Source organism: Blastomyces dermatitidis (assembly GCF_000003525.1).
Source record: "Blastomyces dermatitidis ER-3 genomic scaffold supercont1.3, whole genome shotgun sequence".
Classification (NCBI taxonomy): Eukaryota; Fungi; Ascomycota; class Eurotiomycetes; order Onygenales; family Ajellomycetaceae; genus Blastomyces; species Blastomyces dermatitidis.
In genome coordinates this window covers 6,951,212-6,971,775 of record NW_025544776.1, presented here as the reverse complement: position 1 = coordinate 6,971,775, position 20,564 = coordinate 6,951,212, and the positions used below count along the sequence as shown (strand labels likewise).

Genomic DNA, 20,564 nt, shown 5'->3' with positions numbered 1-20,564 from the left:
AGGGAGGAACATGGGAATGCATTTCTTACGTTTAAGTTTTAAGTGAGGATGGACCCGTCTTCGTTTCTGCTCCAAGCTTGACGACTGGTTGGCGTAGCATAGGTGCTTTTCTGCTGAACAAACTCCCCATCTGCAGAAGCACATATGTATTTCTAGCTAAAAGCTAACAGAGCTTGAATAGAACAGGTAAAAAGGGAACTTCAAGGGAATATCCAGACATTGGAGTAATTCTAAACGAGCATCAGGACAGGTGCCTCTTTGATTTATTTATTATTATTATTATTATTATGAGTATTATTATTATTATTTGTTTTAAGTAGTTACCTTCAAAATTTTTTCTAAAGGAAACAAAAGGAAACCAACTAGTAGCCCCATTTTACATCTAAATCCATGCATCGCAAGGCGGGTGGCCAGGCTTCCAGGATGAGAAAAGTTTATATATTCTTCAACTAGTGAGAATTTTACCAACCACTGTTCTGTCTTATAGCTAACCATCTGTATCTAGTCAATTAAAGCAAAGGCGGGCGTATTATTTAGAAGGGCCGGGACTCAGAAGGGAGGAGAAATAACTCAATATCTATACCAGCCTTGCGAAATGGAACTTCAATCTCAACTGGCAAATTCAACATTTTATATGGGCCGGGATAGCCGACATGACTCTCTCGTATACAAACGTGCACCAGATTAGGCAGGCGAATTTCTTTGTTCATTCCAATTTGTAGCAGCCAGGTGAGATACTCCGGTATGTAAGTAGGAGAGGAGTCGGGCGGTGCATCATTGGCGGAGAACAGAGAATCAGCTTCAAACGCACCAAATTTTTTTTGAAAAAGAATCTATATACGTACGATGAAGCACAGATATCGATGTTAGTTTCAGGAAATTGAGGGGAATGACATGAAGGTTTGGTGAATCCGCCCTACGGCGACAGGAAAAAAGGGGCAGCGAAAAGCGAAAAGAAAAATTAGGGGGGAGATAAACCAAAAGAATATAACTGTACCTCCAAATCTTCTAATGAAGAAGGCAGCCGCTGATGAATGTCACTTCGCAATACCGGACTGTATGTGTCATCATCACTGAGAAGAAAGAGAGTGTCTATCTTCAAAACTCGCAAGCGTTTCATATCGCGTAAAACAACAGGACAACAATCGAAATATTCCCAAAATTCAAGATACTCGCAATTTAATTCGAGTATAGTAACTGTTTCTTGGCAGAAACTAAGCGCATTTGATAATAGTATTCGTTCCGAGCGGACGTTGATGGGGTTCTTTATACTGAAGGCGAAAGCTGTCAATGTTGGGCAGGATGAGATAAGTCTAGGGAGCAGAGAAATGGTTTCGGACGGAACACGGATTGTTAACTCCTTGAGAGACGTCTGGCGCTCCATGTTAGGCGGAAGTCTGACAACAACAGAACGTTGGCGCCCTGTCCTTGAGAAACTGTGATATTCCACGGCTAGAGACTCGATGGCTGGAAGCTGCATATAGCCGGCTGCTACTCCAAGGTTGAGAAGGTGGCCGTATATTTTAACGCAACGGAGTCTACTGAGCGGATTGCTTCGAAGAACCACATGTAGTTTGTCTTCGGTCTCTATTGATAGGACCAACTTTTCGAGGACGTAAAGCTTAGCAAGAACCTCCCAAATACAATCAACTATATGATGGCCCTCTACGTACGTCACTATCGCAATGCTCCGCGTCAGTCCGGCTAGACTTGGGTTTCTCGTGATTGAGCGATTAAATTTTGCCAGCCGCGCGAGGCCTTTGCATTCTGATTCCAGTGATGGTTGGGCAGATATGAATTGAACATCATAGTATAGATATTGAGGCACAATTCCGGCGAGGTAACTGTTTACACGTGCAAGGTTTGCTAAATCATGGTGTCCGATGCTGTCCTTCGAGAGGATTAGATGGACGAGCTCCGCAGGTAGATCCTTCCACCCCATCTGGGGAAAATACACCGGTGATTTAATTACTTTTTTTGACTGTCTGGAACTGCGTCAGGAGCATTCAATATAATTGAGCATCACGGGTGCGATTGGGTAGAATGTACAAGTACAACTGAACTCACCTGGTGCTTGCTCAAGGTTGGTTTACCTTGCCTCTAGCTGGTAACTAAGTCATAAAAGCAACAGTGAGATATTAAGAAAAGGCCGGTTTGGTAATAGCGACTATGCATTCTCTGGGGGAAAATCCAGCGTTCACTAAACGATATCGAGCGCCCGGACACAGCTATATAGAATAAAAGAAAAGAAATAAAAGAAATAAAGAAGAAAGAAGAAGAGAGCAAAAATAAGAGAAGAAAGAAAAGAGAAGAAACGGATTGTTTATAGCGAAAAAAAAAAAAAAAAAAAGGTGGAAGGAAAGGGCGGACGTGGGCAGTGAAAAGGGAAGGTCTCGTACATACCACAACTTGACCATAGACCCAACAAGGAAAGGAAAAGAAAAACATACACAATTGACAACTCAAGTTTATATGATGATAAATCCTGAAATCCCCTATGAGCGGCCCTTCATGTCACCCTCCCACTCCTCAAGTTTCATACTCCTCTTATCCTCCTGCGATGTCTCCGGTCGCACAATATTCGTCAAGGTTACCGAGGACACGGTTGGAATGGCAATAATCAGTGCCCCAACGCATAACCCCCAGTTCATAGCCAGCTGCGTCATAGAGGGAGTTTTCAATGCATTCACCCTCCATGCCATTGCGCCACCAGTGGCTTGAAAAGACTTATATGCTCCGACCAAAATAGCCGTGACAGCCGCAGAGTTGGACATACTGCCAATAAGCCAGTAGCAATATCCTTGCCAGAGTGCATCGTATAGGCCATAGAAGATATAAAGAAACATCGGACCAATGGAAATGTCGGAACTAGTGAAGTCGATGTCTTGCACCAGACCGACTGCTGTGCGCTCGTCCTGCCATCTCTGGAATACATAACCGCCACCCCAGGTGCCCAAGCCGCTTAGCATAAGGACGACCCAACCGAGCCAGGCGCGCTGTCGTCGGTTCATGAATCTCAGATCCATCAGGAAACCCATCAGCAGACCGCCACACATCTGTGCCATCCAGTACAGAGCAGAATTCAGAGAGCGAGAACGAATGTTAAACGTTTTGCCATTCACATCGTTCTGCTGATATGAGTAGAAGACATTCGCGCAGAAAAATAGGGGAAGACTGCATAGGATTTTGACGCGGAAGATGGTGCTGAAGATGAGTTTTCCCAAAGCCGGCAGTGAGCGATCTCGAATCATATATTCGGCTTCGCGAAGTTGGGAGAGTTCAACTCGTGAAGGGGGGCATATAAAGACGCCAATCGCCCAGCCAAATGCCATGACAGCCATCGTGGCGATATATGTGCTGTTGGATACCGTGCCTTCTGGATTGTTGTAGTTGAGCCCGAAACTGGCTAGGGAGCCGATTGTACCACCCATATTAAATATAATCCAGAATAAGGCAATTGCACGGCCCTTCTGGGATTCGGGGACGTAGGTTGTCATTATGGCACCCTGGGCAACCCAGAGGAAGCTGGCCCCTACACCGAGAACGCCACCCGCGACGATGACAAAGGGGCCATTTTCAATATCTTGGAAAATATGTTAGATAGCGGCTTTCTATATAGATCGAAAGATCATTTTGTGTAAATTCGAACAGCACTCGGCCTCTATCAGAATTTGACTCACAGTTAAAGGCCAACAAACTCCCGCTGTAAAGAGCGTACGTCCATCCGCCAACCAACCAACAGGAGCGTGGGCCGATGATCGAGAATATAGGCCCGACAACAAACAGGGCAGTGGCAGCATTCGCCGCGAGCAAGGCTACATTCGCATTGGCTGCAACTGTTGGGTCTACCTGGCCCGAACCCCCTAAGCCAGATAGGGCATTGTACATCTAGACTCGAATATAGGTCAGTATATCTTCTTTCGTGGTAATGTTAGAACAACGAAGCTCACACTATAGAAAACCACGTACACCAGGACAGCAAAAGCAGATGAAGCTTATCAGCAGCACCTGAAACCAGGCATTGGTGAAGAGAGCAATGTACCACGGTGTGGCAGGCGATCCTAGATCAACAAGGGGCGTTCTGCCCATCTCTAACTCACGATTAGTGATGGTTGAAGAAAATTTTCTCATGCTGCCTCGCGGGCTGGATATGTATTATGCTGTGCAGAAACTGCGGATGAAGGAACATGGGGGGTTTTCGAGAGATAATAAAGGAATGAATGATGGCCACCACGTGCCCGTCCCACATTGAAAATCTGGGGTCTGCCGCTGGGTGGGTATCCCCCTGACTGTCTGGGCTCGATGCTCTGGTTAGCCATATGGCTGCAGTTGCCAATGCCAGGTTTTATACGCCGTATGTAGTACTCCGTGCATGTATTCTGTGGTTCAACCTCGACATTTAGTGGGAATTTAGCGGGCGAAAGGCTCCCGCCAGGCACAGGCACCTGCACGATGTTAACTCTATTAGCAGCTCTGGACCAACGAAAAGCCTCGCACAGGAGGGGTCGGTTTGAGGCAGACGGTTTGGGCGAGGTCCCGGCGACAGGGGCGCTGAAGTGGCGGCTGACTGGCACCGTGACATTTGGAGTGCTACTGACAAGCGGTAATGTCAGGTTTCAGCTGTTTCCCAACCTGGTCCTCGTACTCATATTAATTTCCAGGTGCTATCACGCCACAGGCGTTCGTGGATTCCCCTCCAAATCATAATAAATGATAGAGAAAAACTCTGATACAAACATTTGCAAGTTCGTTCGAAGCCTTGAAAGCGTTGAAAGCGTTGAAAGCGTAGAAAGCTCTCCATTATGAGCGTGGCCGAATAATGTTACCTCAAGGACTCACACAGTCTGATTCTCTCAACCAATGGGTCGCTGTTATCTTTTAAAATCATTGTTATCGAATCCCCGGCAGTTGGTGGACTGCCAACTAGGCCAAGAAAACTCCACTAAATTAGTTAAATAAGCCCAAGAAAAGCCCGAGGCTAGAATATTATTCCGACCAGGCCAACGAACAATGGAATCGGAGGCTTCGATCCAGCCTCAGTAGAGAGCAACTGGCGCGTTTGTTGTCAAGTATGGATCAGGTCATCATCCTTCCGAGGCTGTGTCGATATATTACCCGATATACGCTGCGTACGGTTGCTGTATGGCAGTGCGATAGGAAATATGCCGTCCCAGGAATAATCCTAGCTCCTTCAGGAATTAGGAGACGCCATCTACTCAGCGTACTTGCTGGATCAGACTGGCATTATCCACTTGTTACCCGTGAAGACCCGTGTTAGTACTCTGTATTCGTAGATACTAGAGGGGTCAAGCCTAACGAATAGGCTTGGCATGCCAAGGTCTTACCTAGAAGTGGGAGCGGTTGCCGATGGAAGCCACTAGTAGACGGTAGTTAAGAACTATGCAGGCCCAGCTGCTAGCTAGCTATCGAGCTAGCGGGTTAAACGCCCTAATATTAGGGGCGGCTCCATGTGGCTTAATTGCATACCCCTCACGAGTAACAGCCTCGGGAAATGATTTTGAAAATCACTCAATTAATGTAGCCTTTATTGGAGGCTCTCTGGGAGTCTGGGGCCTATTAGGCGTGCAGGCCCTATTCCCTTGGCACCGTGGGGCCAATAGAATAGGGCTTGCCAAGCCTAAGAAGCCTGGTTAGTCTCTGACCTGGGTGAGGCCATGATGAGTATGGGGCTGAGATTAGCAACTGGAAGTCTGACATGGTGGGCACTGGGCAGTGACAGCCACTAATTAACTTCTCTGAAAGTTAGTGGCTGATCCAAGAGAAGGAATGAGTGATTGATTACTCCGTACTCCGTACTTCCACAGAATAATATAAGAATAACCTGGATCTGAGATACGTCAGGGCCGTGGCTTTTTGAGCATCGGGCTAGAACATTGCTTGGCTCGATGGAAGTGTCCTGACACCTAGATGAGTTGCTCGATTCATGAGTCCGGAAACCAAGCTCAGATTTCACCTTTTCGGCGGTAGGACAGTCTAAGCTAGTGTGACGGAGGGATGAGCGGATGAGCTTGTCTAATGTTGACTGATGTATGGAATCGAGCCCATCTCGTCTAACCGCTCTCCTGTTTTAATGCTCAAGTACCGTTAATAAGTTACATCATTATGGTTGGGTTCTCGTTAATCCGCGAGTTCACGCCGAAGTTGATGAGCCTTTTTTCTTGCAATTTTTTTCTGTTTTCCTTTTTGGTGCAAAAGCGCGTCAAATATGCGCGCGGCAACATCTAAGTTAAAGCACAGGGCATGAGGATCGTGCACTGATGGTTCATCCAGTCGACATATTTGATATCACTTGAGTATAGTATCACGACTCCTGTATGAAAGTAAAGTTTATGAAATCTTGACATTCAATGGGCATGCACCTACATACTGGTGCGGATATTATGTTTTTAGAATATTCATATTGAAAATATGACTACGTTATTCTGAACGTGGTCAGGAGTGCTCTCCTGTCAAGATAACCCGAAATATAGTAGGATATTAAAAATTTCACCCGAAAAAGGTACCGAAAAGCCGACTACATATTCAGACGTCACCTTCAGTTTTCGTTGCCATTATGAAATATCACTCTTCTGGAACCCATTCGCCATCCTTCTTTGTCCATTTAGGCAATTTATCGTCCTGCCTTAGCTTAACAAGTTGCGTTGGAATGCGCAGCTTCCAAGGCTCGCCTTGCGGGATCTCTTGGCCTGGCTTCTGAGCTCTTTCGGCGATCTCATCAGCAATCGGAAGAAAAAGTTTGCTGGAGATGGCCGGGAGTGGGCCGCCGTTCCAGAGCTCGCCGAACTGCATAAAACTATCGGGTTGTCTTTCATCAGCACTTGGAGGTAGCACAATCCAGAATAACAGAAACTAGGGTAGGAAGCATACTGATCGATAGCGGCCTCGAATCCAGGTCTCGTTGGGACTTGAACTCGAGCAAACCCTGCCTTCAGGAACTCATCGAATTGAGGGTCTGGATCCTCAAACGCCAGCCGCTCGGCCCAATACGATTTACGGCCCCAGAAGTATGGGTACATAACGTACACTGGCCCATGCGTTAGTCTACGCTACAGGAAGCTTTCGGGGGAGATATGCAATGGTTTCCACTCACTTATCTGCTCCCATTCAAACGCTTGCTCAAAGAAACGGACGTATTCCCCTTCAGCTTCAGCCTCGTAGAGGTTGATTTGAGGATACCCCCACGGGCCGGTCACAATGGAGTTGAAGCGGTCGAAATGTTGTCCGCTGATAATGGAGATGCAATTCTTCTTCAACTCCTGTTTGATTGTGGCTTGGTTTGCGGCTGGGTTTCTTTGGGATGGAACAATAAGCATGAGCACAACCTGTTGGGTGGCGAGAAACTAACCTTCCCTCAATGATAATTCCTTCCTGCAGCTGCAGGGTCGCCAACTTCTCCTCGTACTCTTGAAGCCTTGCTCTATATGCAGTCACCAGTTTTTTGTGCGTGTCTGCTTTCCACTTATTGGTCGCATCCTCTGTGACTGCACACTTGACATCTACCGTCACAACTGTGCTAGAAGTGTTCCATGTCTTTATTCCCCATGGAATGGTCCCTCTTTCTTTAATAAGCGCAAGAGTGCAAATAAAACCGGAGCCCTCCTTAAATCGGTGTGCCGCATTTCCAACGATGACGTCGACCACCCAATTCGCTTCCCAGTAGTTTATCGTACAGCCGATGGATACTTGCACGGCTTCGTAACCTGAATCGATTGTAATCTGGCCACTGTGCTGGTAGTCTTGCCCAGGCTTACCATCACCTTTGTTGACTTGGTCGGTCGCTGTAATGTAGTCTGCAGGTGGGGGCTCCACATCGGTTGCTTCGTACGTTTTCACCCAATGGCCGTAATTTTCCTCGCCTTCTTCTGAAATTTGGGACGGCTCCAGGGCAAACTTTTGCGGTTGCTCCAGCATTGTTCGGGTTTCCGCAGCTTTGGTCATAGTGTTGATTACCCATGCAGCAGGCTCCGGAACCATGAAATCACTAATTATTTCAGTGAGCATATGCGCCTCCATGGAAAACCAGGCGGGGAGAGAGATACTCACAATAGAGTGCGCAACCCATAATTGAAAACTTGGGCTTCATATCTACAGTTTAAAGTAAGACAAATCGCTCTCGTAAATGGGAAACAAAATATTGTTTGGATGATACTTACACCTTATTCACCCACTGGTAAACACCAGATATATTCGCGTTGCCGGTAGAATTATTGATACCATGCAAATTCTTCTCCACGACTTCAGACTACGAGAAAATGTCAGAGAAGTATCCTACCGTGGTGTGCTCACGGACACTTACTGTTGTTGTTGTAGTCGTCTTCTGGAGGACTCGTTCTGTAATCTTCTTGATAGCTTTCTCTGTAACGTCCTGTGAAAACTATAGAGATGTTAAAATCCAAGCCAAAAAACACAAAACAGCAACTACAAAAATCGGGGTTACCTGCTTACCTTCGTTGCTGTTTTGGTAGATTCCTCCTTGGATCGATTGTGGCCACCTTCAACTTTTGCGGAGACTTCCACCGCAGGGCCGTACTTCGCTGTCACCTGGACGCCCCCTTTCAGTTCATAAGCCTCTTTGATTTGCTTTTGAGTCTCCTGACCCATCTCGAACCGGCTCGTTGAAGCCAGCTCTCGGGTGTCTTCACGGATAGTCTCGGTCTCGAGACTAGTCACGGTCTCTGTTCTGTCTGTCCGGACATGTTCACGGCTCTTTGATTCGCCTTTCAACACATTCTCAATATGGGCAATATCAGCGCCTTCATAGCCAATTAACCGCTGCTTCACTACAAGGAGATCCCCAACGCCGACCTTGTTTACCTTGCCAATGGTGTGCGGAACCCTTGGATCTGGAGGTGGCAGCAGTGGAAGCTTAGGCACATGTAACCCAAAGTTGATTCCAGTGAAGAACTGGCTGTACCTGCTAGGCCGTGGTGTCCTCGCGCTCACCAACGTATTCCCAACTCGAATAATCCGTATATCCTCGAAGGAGGGTGCTAGCATCTTCAGATTTCGTTCAGCCTCGCGCATCTTCTGACGGAAGAGTCGGACAATGTCTTGTGGTTGAAACATTAGCTATACTTCAAATCATATTTGACCGTTGGGGACATACCAGGTAATGGTACCGTATCCGGCTCAATCCCTTCCTTTTTCAAGAGGGCTGCTGTATTCTCAGATAAAGACACTTCTTTTTGAAGTTTCAAGGCATTTTGCCTCGCAGAGAGAGGCAGAAATTTTCCTATCCCTTGCAAGCCGGCACCGGCGGTAAGCAGCTCGCGAGTAAGACCCAAGGCGGATGTCGAACCAGCTCCGTCTTGTAACTGCAATGGATCCGCTGCCAAAACCGGATCGGTGACTGTTGCTGCAATTTTCGGTGCGTCGGGCGGATCTACGGGAGTGGTGCCAGATCGTGCAGCAGCGGCTCGGAACTGGTCAACGTTAAGGCCCCTTAGGGTTGCTTGCAGGTCGAGTCTACTCTTCAACAAGGAGACCGCCGAGTACTTAGTATCAGGGATAAACCCATCATGTGGCTCCTGCTTAGTGATCTGGAAATTCCGCGGATCCATTGCCGTCAACTCCTTCACAGCCCGATAAAGTTGATTGTGGAGGCTGAGAAGGCGATCTGCCTCTTTTTCGGTGTCATCAGTGGGATCCTCGTTACTGTCGTCGGGCTCTGAGAGTACCGATTTTAATTGAGCTTCAGTCGGAAGCAACAGTGATCGTTTTCGGTACCCAAAGAGATTGAGGCTGTCTTCTGTTGGCGGCGTGGGATCTCCATCTGGATTGGGTCTGCTCACGCGTACCCACAGAGCGGGCGTCTTCGGAGGTTCCCATCCGGGGACGGTGGTATGCGCTTGGATGCAAACATACACATGCACACTATACGAAACTTGATCGCCGACCTTATAGGCCGTGTTTTCGCTCCATTCAGGAGCGGTTACAGGAGCAGTCACTTCAGTGTGTCCAGTGACAAGTTCTTTAAACGCCCTTGCGTTATCATTTGAAACAGCTGGTTGCGTATCTTTTTCCAGCTGGACTGCTTTTTCAATGAGCTCGAGGTCGCGGATCTGGGTGACAAGAGCTTCAACTGGTTTTGAGTGCTCCGCCTTGGAAATTAACGTTAAATTTGATATTCGGTGAAAGAAATCATATTCAAGCTAGGGAGTGGCCAAAAGATATTGGACAGGGAACAGAAAGTACCTGGTCATATTTGATTGCTACCACAGAATCGCGAAGATTGCGGAGCAGAGTAACGAATTCCTCACTCTTAACTAGGTCTGATGCTGCTATTCCAAACGCGCGTTTCGTCAATTCAAGAACTACAGTATACTGTAGATCATCATTGACGCTGCTAGCCTCATCAATCAGCACTTTAAATTCACGTAGCTTCTTTTGAAAATCTGATCCGCTAGGGTCGCTAATGAATTCTTTGCTGGAGATAAATTTTTTGACAACTTTCAATGCTTCGGTTCTAAGGTTTTGTGATTTAAGAGCAGCCAAAAGCTCCCTTTGAAAGGGCGAATCTTGAAATAAAGGGATGCTAGGTTTGCGAGCATCCTGAGATACATGAGCTGGGTGGTGGAAAGGTCAGCGATGATATTTGCTCCAGGAGGAGTGACAATTACCTACGCCGAATCAAGAGGAAATTGAACAGCGGTTCAGTCATTCTTTGCATAGGCTTTCTCCTGAAGGCTAGAGTGGTTCTTTGAAACGATGGAAATTGGCGGAGGAAAATGAGTCCTAACCCACCGACAGTGCCTGGTGAAATGGCAATCCACCCACTTTATATATTGCTTTGGACAGAACGGCCTCCCCCAATTTCTAGAGCTGAAGGTATCACACGAGCCTCGTGGCCCATTTCACAAGGCTGGGTAGGCAACAGCACATTTTTTCCCGTGGAGGCGGCGCCGCCAACATAAAAAACGAGCCCGATGGAGGTGATGAATCCTTGGTACATGCGGGAAAGCCTCCAAAACACTCGACTACAGAGGCTGAGACATTCGTGATGAATGAAGCGGCGCACCCAGCTGAAGATTGTTGCATAGATTGATAATGTGATAGGAATGGGAGCTATCAAAACTCAAATTTTAAGCCGCATTGGACTCACCCAGACTCGACCGTTCGCAATATCCCATGATGCCGCCACAAACTTAGAACTGTGCACTGCCCACCACAAGTGGGAAAACGAAAAAGTAAAGAAGAGAGGAAAAAAAAGGAAAAGAAGAAAAAAAGTCAGCTTATTCATGACTGATCCCCGGAAAATTGATATTAAAAAAAAAAACCTCTGCTGGGAATACCATTGTCAATCAGCACATATCTTTTGTGACATAACGATAAAGCATCATGGAAAAGATCACAGAAGCCGATCTTGAGAAGGTACTGCAGCAAGCCAAAAATGAGCTGATAAAACTGTTCACCAATGCCTCCACGAATACGTCGCAGATTGGTATCGCCCGAGAACGAGTGGACATCATGAACGAGCAGTGGACAACAGCACGGGCGAAGATTGTCGAGACATATGGCGGAATGGCCATTTCATGGGAGCACAAGATCAACAAGATGTCAAAGTGGTTCGAGCACGCGACGACTAAAGCCGCAGAGAAGGTGGCATACGAAACGACGAGCTATGATCGATTGAGCAGCCATAAAAGGAAGGATGCAGACCACTACGTGTTTGCAAATGCTTGGGCTCGTTCCAAAAATGAATTCTTCGTATGGTATAAGAACGAATACACAGGCGTAACGCACATCTGGGAAGCAAATCCGCTAGTCCCCAGGCTGACGGCGGCAATCAGAGACGAATTTCAGACTTGGTTCCAGCGACAAGTCGTCACACAAAGCCTGTTGGATCAGTCGTCTGCAGCTGCCATGCACGACTTTCTAAGCGAACGGCCGGATATGATTGTCCTTCTCAATCTAATTCCTCGTTTGCCGAAAATCAAAAGCATAAGCCAGGGGACCATCGACCGCCCGGCGGCTGTCGCAGCCATTGAGCTCACATTGTCTTTGGTGCCTTTTTTGGGAAACGCAATAGCATTGTATGAATTGTGGGCAGGCCGCGATCTATTCGGCTACGAGCTGAGCCATGTCGAGCAAGCCATCCTTGCCGCATCTATCCTTTTACCTGTCGCTGGTAGAATGGTTAAAGGGGGTAGAGCGCTATACACAGAGGCACGACTCGTCAAGCTCTACGGAAAAAATGCCGCCTCGTGGGGCAAAGTCTTGAATGCGTCTGCACGAGCTAGCGAACAACCAGCGGCAATCAGATCAATCAAGGCTGGCGAAGAAGCTCTAGCGAAGCTCGGTCGGGTTGAAGGAAAAATTGCCCAGGAAGCTGCGGCGGGTGTGAAAGCCGTTGTACGCTCGCCCGGCACCCTTCCCAGGTTTGTCGCTCCAGAGACCAAAGTCCTTTGGGAAACACTCTCCAAGAAATACCCTATCCTGGACAAGTTGGACGAAATCGCCCTGGATAGGGTCCTCAGAAAAGGGCCCAATATGAACCATATCAAAGGACAATTGCTGGAAGAACTTGCCGAGTCGCATCTCATTCCTATGCTGAGAGAGCGACATGTTGGATTTGCGTTAGGAGTAAAGGTACCCCAAGGAAAGACTCTAGAGTTCATCCCTGGATATTCTATTATGGACGCCTCAGGGCGGCAAATCACGGACGGCGTACTCGGCTATACGGACAAGCAGGTGTTCAATATCCTTGCCATCTTCGAAGCGAAGGCGGGAAGAAATGGCGCCAGAGAGTTGACGGTGACAACGACAAGAGTCTCGAAAATGAGTCAAGATGACCTGCTTGAAGTGAAAGCGGAAGCCAAGGAGTCTTGGCTGAACGCAAGAGGGATCGCACGGCGCAAGAAGCAACCCTTCTCTAAAACGGTAGCTGACTTTGAAAAAAAGGTAAAATAAATGCCGGCTCTCATAGTGCGAAATTTGAATACCTTCTAATTGGTAAATGATTACACAGCTTCTTAAAACCAAAGACAGCGGTCAACTGCAAAGGGACCTTGAGCGGCTGAGTCGGAATGCCGGAAAACCGTTACCCAAAATCTACATCGGTGAAGTAGACACTGCTGTCCGAATAAGCCCAAACAACACAAAATTCTTTGGAATCTTTCCCAAGGGAATACGAACCAGCTTAGTAGAGGCTGAAGCCAAGGCTGCTGGTTTCAAATTCGAAGCGTTGACAGTACCAATTCATAAGACACAGTTGAACGCTATGGCACAGGAACTGGCCCCACATTCTAAACGGATGGTAACGAAGGAGCAATAGCGGGAAAGAATGATCGGCACGTACTCAACGTGTTCGTATACCAGAGTGAGGGTGGTATAAGAAAGTCCATCAATAGTTCATAGTTATTGGGTTTCTCCTGCTTCAACCTCGTACATCCCTTTCGTAAGAGCAGGCAGTTGCAACTTCCGACAATATCAGTGTTTGGCTTGCCGTTTTGGTTCTGTTTACGTATCCGTACAATGATAACATTTTGGAATACACGCGGAGAGAGCAAGGTCATTGGTAAGGAAAGAAAGAAGAAAATAGGGCAGATCGGATCTATTCCGATTTAGTTAAAATGTCCCAATGTGAAAATTTTCAAGCGTGCCTTCACATCTACCTTGGCCATCTAGGTTGAAATCGGCTGCAATGTGTATTGATTAAAACCGCCAACCATAAATGAAGGACTTGAGTACGAGTAGAGGTAGTGGAAAACAACTCATTTCGTGACCATGTGTCCACTGATTGAATTCCGGCGGTAGCCACTTGTGCTACCGGGCCATGGTATCTGGCGGGAAGCGTCTGGATACCATATTCAACATCCGCAGCCATAGATCATAGTCAAGGGAAAAAGTTCCTAGAGTCATACCTTAACTATCGTAGATAAGGGGCAGGCAAAATGGAAATGACAAAAACCTGCCATAAATATGGTTGTGTCATCATTTCAACAACCTTAATAAGTCAGCTTGCATCCTTGCTCTTCTCCTCTAAGACTATTTAGTCTTCAAGTGGTCGTTTCATCAGTTCTGAAAGTTCACTGACGACCTTCAATTGCTTTTGAAACAAATGTCTCAGTGATGGGAAAACAGCGAACAATTTCCTGGGGGGTTGCGGTATCTAGAAAAAGGCTCTCCTCTCTCCTGACCAAAGGAATTGCTCATTCAAGGAGGGTATGTGCAATCAAGCACCGAAAACTACGCCCCATACACTTCGAGCCTCGTGTATGGAGCAAGTGCACAGAGCTGGCGCACGTTTGCTGAAGCTCTGGCTGGATAAAATGCCAATGAGCTTTCTCTTGAAAATAAATCATTTCCCGATGACGGAGAATCCAGGAGCAACACGGAAGGACTGAGGATATAGAGGGAACATGTACTGTAATGTGTACATTAATAATCAAGCTGAGACGGTATCGCCATGATGTGTTGTGGTTGGGTACAATTTCTCAGCCTCAAAACTCCAAAACCCTGGCACGGTCAAAATAAGCTTTTAAGGTTTCCGCTAATACCCATCCGTTGGTTCTCGGATAAATAGTCACCCCGACACGAAATCCAACTGCTTGGAAACTTTTTTTTTTATCCCAACGAGCGAGTTTCTTTTTGCTGTCGCAACCTCACTTCGAGAAATTCCGCATACACACATAGGGCGAGCCACCCCACCGCACAAGAACCACTGGCCGTGAACCCTTCCAATAAATAACTCATCTACGCATCAACCCATAATCTTTTCCTTTCTCCGCAGAAGGACATCACCACCCGTCATCATGTCAGACCAGACCAACGCAGGTAAGAAATTCTGGAGGCGACTTTCCCGATTAATTTCTCGGAATAAGCAGCTAACATCTATTCGCAAATCCCTCCAGCCTGGCCGCTCGCCGACCAAGCGATGACCCAGACAATTCTGGATCTTGTCCAGCAAGCCTCGCACTACCGCCAGCTGAAGAAGGGGGCCAACGAGGCCACCAAGACCCTGAACCGCGGCACCTCCGAGATTGTGATTCTCGCTGCAGGTAAAGAACTAACATCCCCGTCCCACCGCTTCCCATCTTTTCAATTGCCTCCATCCCAGCTAACCATCCCGTTTGCCTGCCGCATATAGATACCACCCCACTGGCGATCCTCCTCCACCTCCCGCTCCTCGCTGAGGATAAGAACGTGCCCTACGTGTACGTGCCCAGCAAGATGGCCCTGGGCCGCGCATGCGGTGTCAGCCGTGCCGTCATCGCGGCTAGCATCACCACCAACGAAGCCAGCGATCTGAATGCTCAGATTCAGACGCTGAAGATGAACGTTGAGAGGTTGATGATATAGGCTTCTAGATGGACGGATTGGGTGGATATTCTGGATTTTGGATTTTGCGGAGGCAATCACTGGCCCGGGAGGGGGTTGGCATGACCATTGGGCTGTTCTTACTGACTACTGGATATTTGAACCGGTGGGGAATCGGACTGTGCCAGTGGCGGGGATTGTGTATAACCAGCTATCCTCTACAGAGCCAAACGGGGAAACCTCCCACAAGTAAATAGGGTGAAAATTTAGATTTAAAAAACTGAAAAATGCTATCTCATTTAAACTCTTACCCAACTCCTAATCCCTCCATGTTTTGTAATGTTTTACGTTTCATACATGTTTGATTTTCTATATTGGTTAATCTCCACAAGCCATGATCAGTAGGACAGTTGAAGAGACTGGGAAACAGAAAAGAATGAAACAAAATATACAGACACAAGAACAAACTAAACAAGCTTCATTGACTGACACGATATGGCGGCGTGCAGAAGAAGAGCATGTCTAATCATTTGATCCCCGTACTTGGTTCCATTACACCTGTGGGAAAGCTGTACAAAGCTGAAGGACATGAATGAATCTGAGCGATGATAAAACCTAGATATATAACTGAGAAGAGAATCAAAAAATTGTAGCACTAATGAGAGAAAACAAAGCACTGAAAAACAAGATATGTAATGTATGTACATAACAACTATCATTTTTCTCTTTCCGCCATCTCTCTGATGTGTTGCTTTTATCTATCTATATGTACTCTATATTTAACATGGTGGTGGCCCGCGATAGGCTAGTTAGAATATAAAGCCGATGAGAAAAGAAAAGCATATGTCAAACAAGAAAACGAAAGGAAAATCATAAAAAACACAATAAATAGCCACACCAACCTATCCCGAATGAAACAGACCAAATAGATTTAAAAAGAAAATAAATAGAAATAGAAATAGAGAACATGGGGGAAAACTTTATAAAAAAACAGAACGTGCATGTGTATCTATCTCTCTTTGGTTTTTTTTTAATGTTTCTTTCTTTCTTTCTTTCTATCCGCTTTTCACCTCCGTCTCCACAAACACAAGGGGAATAAAAAATATACACTAGACGGTCAATTAGCACTATCATCACGCCCTTCATTTCTCCCTTAAGCAGCCTTGCCCTTCGCCGCACCATTCTGATACTGGGCCGACGACGAAACATCCACAACATCCGTACGCCTATCATACAGACTCCGATCCAAGAACTTCAACACCTCATCAATAACCACCACCGGCGAGGAGATAGCCAACACAGCCATCCACTCCTGCCTATCCAGGGGTAGGATAGAGAACAACCCTTGCAAGAAGGGAATGTAGAGGATAGCGAAGTGGAGCGACATGGAGAGCGTGACGGCGTAGACGAGCATCATGTTATTCCATAGGGGGAAAGTGAGGAGGGACTCGGAAGCGGAGAGGGAGTTAATGGCGTTGAGCATTTCGATGACGACGAGGATGGAGAGGGAGATTGTCGAGGCTGATTTGGACATGTCGTTTGTGAACATTTCGCAGCCGATGGTGGGGAATTGGGTGGAGCATTTGTGGAAGTGAGTCTGTCGTTTTTGTTGTTAGTAAATGGGATATACAAACAAATAGAGGATAGGGGGAGGGTGTGTAAGAGGAACAACTTACCAGTTGCCAAAACGTAATCTGCGGCCCTGCAGGATTATACATGAACCACCACGCATACCCAAAAACTGTTGCAAAGCCCACATAAAAGCCCACAACCATGTACCTGAAAAACAACCAACCCCCGACAAGCGCCTCCCCGCGCTTCCGCGGCGGCCTTTTCATCACATCATGATCGGGCGGGTTAAACGACAACGCCGTCGCAGGCAATCCATCTGTAACCAAATTTACCCACAACAGTTGCACGGGGATCAACGCCTCCGGCATTCCCAGTGCGGCCGTCAGGAAAATTGACACGACCTCTCCAATATTCGACGAGATGAGGTAGCGGATGAACTGCTGTGTGTTGCTGTAGATGGACCTCCCTTCCTCCACCGCAACCTCGATGGTGGCGAAGTTATCGTCTGCCAGGACCATGTCGGCTGCGAGCTTGGCCACGTCCGTGCCCGTGCCCATCGCGATGCCGATATCAGATTTCTTCAGGGCAGGCGCGTCGTTGACGCCGTCGCCTGTCATGGCCACGACGTGACCCTGTGCCTGCAGGAGATCCACCAATTTAGATTTATGCGTGGGCTCTGTGCGCGAGAAGAGCGAGGCGTTCATGGCCGCTTCGACCTGTTCCGCATCGCTAAGAGCGTCGAATTCTTTGCCTGTGTACGATTTGCCGTGGAGGTTTTGCTCGTGCGGGCCGAAGATGCCGATCTGGCGACAGATGGCTTCAGCGGTGTTTCTGTTGTCGCCGGTGATGACGACGACGCGGATGCCGGCTTCGCGGCACTTGCGGATTGAGGAAGCAACTTCTGGGCGGGGCGGGTCGAGCATGCCGACGAGGCCGATCAGGGTCATGTTCTGCTCCAGCTGGGAGTATTCTTTGGTTGTTTGTGCCGTGCGGAGGAGACGGGTTGGGGCGACGTTGTCGATGGAGGCCATGGCGATGACGCGGAGGCCGCGGTTGCCATAGTCCACGACTTCCTGGGAGATCAGCTGGGTGTGTTTCTTTGTCAATGCCACCTTTTGGCCGTTGGCGCCGAGGATGGCGTGTGAGCAGCGTTCCAGGATCGATTCAGGGGCGCCCTTGACGAGGAGTTTCTGTCGGTTACCCTCGCCGGCCAACACGGACATGCTCTTGCGGTCGCGGGAGAATTCATATGTGCATTGTAAGGGGAGGCGATCTTCGTAGTATTTGCTGGCCACGTGCAGTCTTTCAGGAGCTGGTAGTTGCCTAATCTTCTTGTTCAGCGCTGCGTCGTCCGTTCCAATCTTCTCAACGAGCACGCGCAAGGCGCCTTCGGTAGGTTCCCCGATGCTGGAATACGCGCCTGTCTTTGGGTCATAAGATAACGAGGACTCGTTGCATAGCGCCAGAACCTCCGCCATCTGCAGCACGGTGGAGGAAGAAACGGCCAAATCCTCCATCTCCTTGCCATTCTTCCTTAAGCTGCCCTTCGGCGCGAATGTGGTTCCCTCAACATTTATCTCCTCCAGTCCATTCCCGTCCTCGTTGAGATACACAATCCTCTCCACACTCATTTGATTTGTCGTCAGCGTGCCTGTTTTGTCCGAGCAGATCACACTGCAGCTGCCCAAGGTCTCCACAGATGGCAGCGACCTAACCACAGCGTTCTTGGCCGCCATCTTCCTCGTCCCCAGCGCCAAGCACGTCGTAATAACCACAGCCAACCCTTCTGGAATAGCCGCAACGCCCAACGAAACCGCGATTTTCAAATAATAGATCGCGCCCTTAGCCCAACTGCCATGCGACGGGTCATTGAAATGCTCAATGTTGATCAGCCAAACAAGCACACAGATCACCGTGATGACCTTCGCCAACAAATCGCCAAAGTCGTTCAGCTTCTTCTTCAGCGGCGTCGGCTCCGAGATCTGCGCCGTGATGCTCTCGTGGATATCGCCAATGGCCGTCGCGGCGCCCGTTAGTGCCACAACCGCGGTCGCATGGCCCGTGACCACCGTCGTGCCGGAGAAGAGCATATTGACCTGATCCTGCTTCACGGCGGCCGCGTCGTTGACAGCCATGGTGCACTTTGAAACACTCTCGCTCTCGCCGGTCAGGATCGCCTGGTCGACACGGAAGCTGTTGCTGTGTATGGAGAGCAGACGGCAATCAGCGGGGATGCGGTCGCCAACGGAGATAGTCACGATGTCACCGGGAACCAGCTCCTCCGCCTTGATGCGCTGCACCTGCCCGTCGCGGATGACTTTTGCTTCATTTGCCGAGTATTCTTGTAGAGCGGCGATGGCCTTTTCGGCACTGCTTTCTTGCGAGACGCCGACGATGGCGTTGAGGATTAGGATGGCGAGGATCTAGTAGTATAAAGCAAAGCAAAAGGTTTTGACCTGTTAGCCAGCCGTACGCGAAAAAACGCAACAAAATATTCGAATAGAAGTAGAAGAGACAATAATAAATTAAGACATACCACCACCGGATCCACAAAGGCTGTCCAATCATCCCCACCCTCAAACAGGGCCAGCACAAACGACACAACGGCAGACCCAAGCAGAATCAGCACAAGTTGATCCTTAAACTGCTCCAGCACGAGTTCCCACAAGGGCGTTGGCGGATCTTCGGGGAGAGCTGTTTTTATCATCAAAGATCGAAAATTAGCTTTCACGCACACATGTTGACTCCACTTCACAATATATATAACTATCTCACAATCTTATATACCACCGTATGCGCCTTTGCGCAGAAAAGAGGAGATGGATTGTAGGAAGTAGTAAATTAAAGAAAGGAGACGACCAGACATACCATTACTCCCATAGGCCTTCCTAGCCGTCACGACCTGCTGGCTCGACAACCCAGCCTCTGCGGTGACGTTGAAGTGGGCAAGGACATCATCCGTCGAGAAGAGATAGGAGCGCTCCATGAGCGTGGTGTCTTATCTTATTTTTCTGTATTTTGTTTCTTGTAGCTCTCCTCTTTTGCTTCAAGAAAAAAAGAGGATTCCCTCCACACCCAAGTCTCCCAATCTCCCAATCACCTAATCACCTAAAATATCCCGCGTTCCCTCTTTCCAATGCTCTTTGACTTTCGGTACACGGTACAGGATAAGTATGCAATAATATGTGTCCTTTTGGGTTCCTGTGCTTGGGCGCAGGTTGGGCGCAGGGCCAAAAGCAAGAGAGAGCTGGGCCGAATATAAGAACCAGTAGGAGTTAGGTAGTAGTTATTATAGTTAACTGTGACGTTTTGCGCCGGGATTCCCTTTTGGAGGCGTTTTGGATAAAATACCCGTGGTAAATAAAGGAAAAAATAGAAAGAAATAAAAAAAAAAAAGGAAAAATGAAAAAGAAGCCGTATGCCACAAACAAAAGAGAGGGGGAGAGTGCTTCTTTTTTTGGTCTTTATTCCGCCTTTTCGTATATGAAGAAAGGAATTTGAAAAGAATGAATCGGGGGGAGAAAAGAATGAATCGAGGATTGAGGATTGATATTTAGTTAACTAGGCCCAAAGGTTGTATGTAATATTTAAGGGTAAAGAAAGGTGTCCACTTCGGCATGTAAATATTTTAGTTAAATAGTTAAATATTTATCGTATCGCCACCGCGCGGCGGGATAAATACAACAGCCGCCAAACAGAATAATAATATAGAG

General features: G+C 47.7%; 6 protein-coding genes across 7 annotated transcripts; 2 read left to right on the top strand and 4 right to left on the bottom strand.

Moving 5' to 3' along the window:
• Nucleotides 1–417: 417 nt before the first annotated feature.
• Nucleotides 418–2,091, bottom strand: BDCG_03773 (uncharacterized protein). Its single transcript, XM_045419433.1, has 3 exons — nt 2,068–2,091; nt 998–1,985; nt 418–833 (listed from the first exon to the last, which is right to left on the bottom strand). The coding sequence occupies exons 2-3, from the start codon at nt 1,940–1,942 to the stop codon at nt 534–536; spliced, it is 1,245 nt and encodes a 414-aa protein (XP_045275739.1). The 5' UTR covers nt 1,943–1,985; nt 2,068–2,091; the 3' UTR covers nt 418–533.
• Nucleotides 1,997–5,063, bottom strand: BDCG_03772. 2 transcript variants are annotated; one of them, XM_045419432.1, is made up of 4 exons: nt 5,010–5,063; nt 3,951–4,942; nt 3,681–3,888; nt 1,997–3,583 (listed from the first exon to the last, which is right to left on the bottom strand). In XM_045419432.1, the coding sequence occupies exons 3-4, from the start codon at nt 3,886–3,888 to the stop codon at nt 2,496–2,498; spliced, it is 1,296 nt and encodes a 431-aa protein (XP_045280597.1). In that variant the 5' UTR covers nt 3,951–4,942; nt 5,010–5,063; the 3' UTR covers nt 1,997–2,495. The 2 variants fall into 2 exon arrangements, with proteins under 2 accessions (XP_045280597.1, XP_045280596.1); XM_045419431.1 differs by having other exon boundaries at nt 3,970–4,942.
• An 873-nt stretch (nt 5,064–5,936) lies between these two features.
• On the bottom strand, nt 5,937–14,431 carry BDCG_03770 (uncharacterized protein). The gene is made up of 12 exons (XM_045419430.1): nt 13,156–14,431; nt 10,645–13,091; nt 10,216–10,586; nt 9,128–10,121; nt 8,467–9,071; nt 8,318–8,395; nt 8,175–8,263; nt 8,065–8,106; nt 7,367–8,002; nt 7,112–7,311; nt 6,889–7,045; nt 5,937–6,814 (listed from the first exon to the last, which is right to left on the bottom strand). Exons 2-12 carry the CDS (start codon nt 10,688–10,690, stop codon nt 6,583–6,585), a joined length of 3,450 nt encoding a protein of 1,149 aa, XP_045275738.1. The 5' UTR covers nt 10,691–13,091; nt 13,156–14,431; the 3' UTR covers nt 5,937–6,582.
• Nucleotides 10,991–13,717, top strand: BDCG_03769 (uncharacterized protein). The gene is made up of 2 exons (XM_045419429.1): nt 10,991–12,921; nt 12,989–13,717. Exons 1-2 carry the CDS (start codon nt 11,359–11,361, stop codon nt 13,292–13,294), a joined length of 1,869 nt encoding a protein of 622 aa, XP_045275737.1. The 5' UTR covers nt 10,991–11,358; the 3' UTR covers nt 13,295–13,717.
• On the top strand, nt 13,989–16,173 carry BDCG_03768 (ribonucleoprotein-associated protein). The gene is made up of 4 exons (XM_045419428.1): nt 13,989–14,420; nt 14,546–14,796; nt 14,874–15,020; nt 15,110–16,173. Exons 2-4 carry the CDS (start codon nt 14,775–14,777, stop codon nt 15,319–15,321), a joined length of 381 nt encoding a protein of 126 aa, XP_045275736.1. The 5' UTR covers nt 13,989–14,420; nt 14,546–14,774; the 3' UTR covers nt 15,322–16,173.
• BDCG_03767 (Ca2+ transporting ATPase, sarcoplasmic/endoplasmic reticulum) lies at nt 15,584–20,458 on the bottom strand. Its single transcript, XM_045419427.1, has 4 exons — nt 19,720–20,458; nt 19,388–19,545; nt 16,956–19,274; nt 15,584–16,876 (listed from the first exon to the last, which is right to left on the bottom strand). Exons 1-4 carry the CDS (start codon nt 19,835–19,837, stop codon nt 16,433–16,435), a joined length of 3,039 nt encoding a protein of 1,012 aa, XP_045275735.1. The 5' UTR covers nt 19,838–20,458; the 3' UTR covers nt 15,584–16,432.
• Between the last annotated feature and the right edge of the window lie 106 nt (nt 20,459–20,564).

Excerpts from the sequence above, each read along its gene's own strand:
- BDCG_03773 (XM_045419433.1), bottom strand. The coding sequence starts at position 1,942 with ATGGGGTGGAAGGATCTACCTGCGGAGCTCGTCCATCTAATCCTCTCG. Across the intron at positions 834-997 it reads CTTCATTAGAAGATTTGGAG|ATTCTTTTTCAAAAAAAATT; the intron begins GTACAGTTATAT and ends GTACGTATATAG.
- BDCG_03772 (XM_045419431.1), bottom strand. The coding sequence starts at position 4,131 with ATGAGAAAATTTTCTTCAACCATCACTAATCGTGAGTTAGAGATGGGC. Across the intron at positions 3,889-3,969 it reads TCTGCTTTTGCTGTCCTGGT|ATGTACAATGCCCTATCTGG; the intron begins GTACGTGGTTTT and ends ATTCGAGTCTAG. Across the intron at positions 3,584-3,680 it reads GAGTTTGTTGGCCTTTAACT|ATATTGAAAATGGCCCCTTT; the intron begins GTGAGTCAAATT and ends ATATTTTCCAAG.
- BDCG_03770 (XM_045419430.1), bottom strand. The coding sequence starts at position 10,690 with ATGCAAAGAATGACTGAACCGCTGTTCAATTTCCTCTTGATTCGGC. Across the intron at positions 8,107-8,174 it reads TACCAGTGGGTGAATAAGGT|ATATGAAGCCCAAGTTTTCA; the intron begins GTAAGTATCATC and ends TTTAAACTGTAG. Across the intron at positions 7,312-7,366 it reads GGAATTATCATTGAGGGAAG|AAACCCAGCCGCAAACCAAG; the intron begins GTTAGTTTCTCG and ends TCCATCCCAAAG.
- BDCG_03769 (XM_045419429.1), top strand. The coding sequence starts at position 11,359 with ATGGAAAAGATCACAGAAGCCGATCTTGAGAAGGTACTGCAGCAAGCC. Across the intron at positions 12,922-12,988 it reads TAGCTGACTTTGAAAAAAAG|CTTCTTAAAACCAAAGACAG; the intron begins GTAAAATAAATG and ends ATGATTACACAG.
- BDCG_03768 (XM_045419428.1), top strand. The coding sequence starts at position 14,775 with ATGTCAGACCAGACCAACGCAG. Across the intron at positions 14,797-14,873 it reads GTCAGACCAGACCAACGCAG|CCTGGCCGCTCGCCGACCAA; the intron begins GTAAGAAATTCT and ends AAATCCCTCCAG. Across the intron at positions 15,021-15,109 it reads GATTGTGATTCTCGCTGCAG|ATACCACCCCACTGGCGATC; the intron begins GTAAAGAACTAA and ends TGCCGCATATAG.
- BDCG_03767 (XM_045419427.1), bottom strand. The coding sequence starts at position 19,837 with ATGGAGCGCTCCTATCTCTTCTCGACGGATGATGTCCTTGCCCACTTC. Across the intron at positions 19,546-19,719 it reads GAAGGCCTATGGGAGTAATG|CTCTCCCCGAAGATCCGCCA; the intron begins GTATGTCTGGTC and ends TGATAAAAACAG. Across the intron at positions 19,275-19,387 it reads CCTTTGTGGATCCGGTGGTG|ATCCTCGCCATCCTAATCCT; the intron begins GTATGTCTTAAT and ends TTATACTACTAG.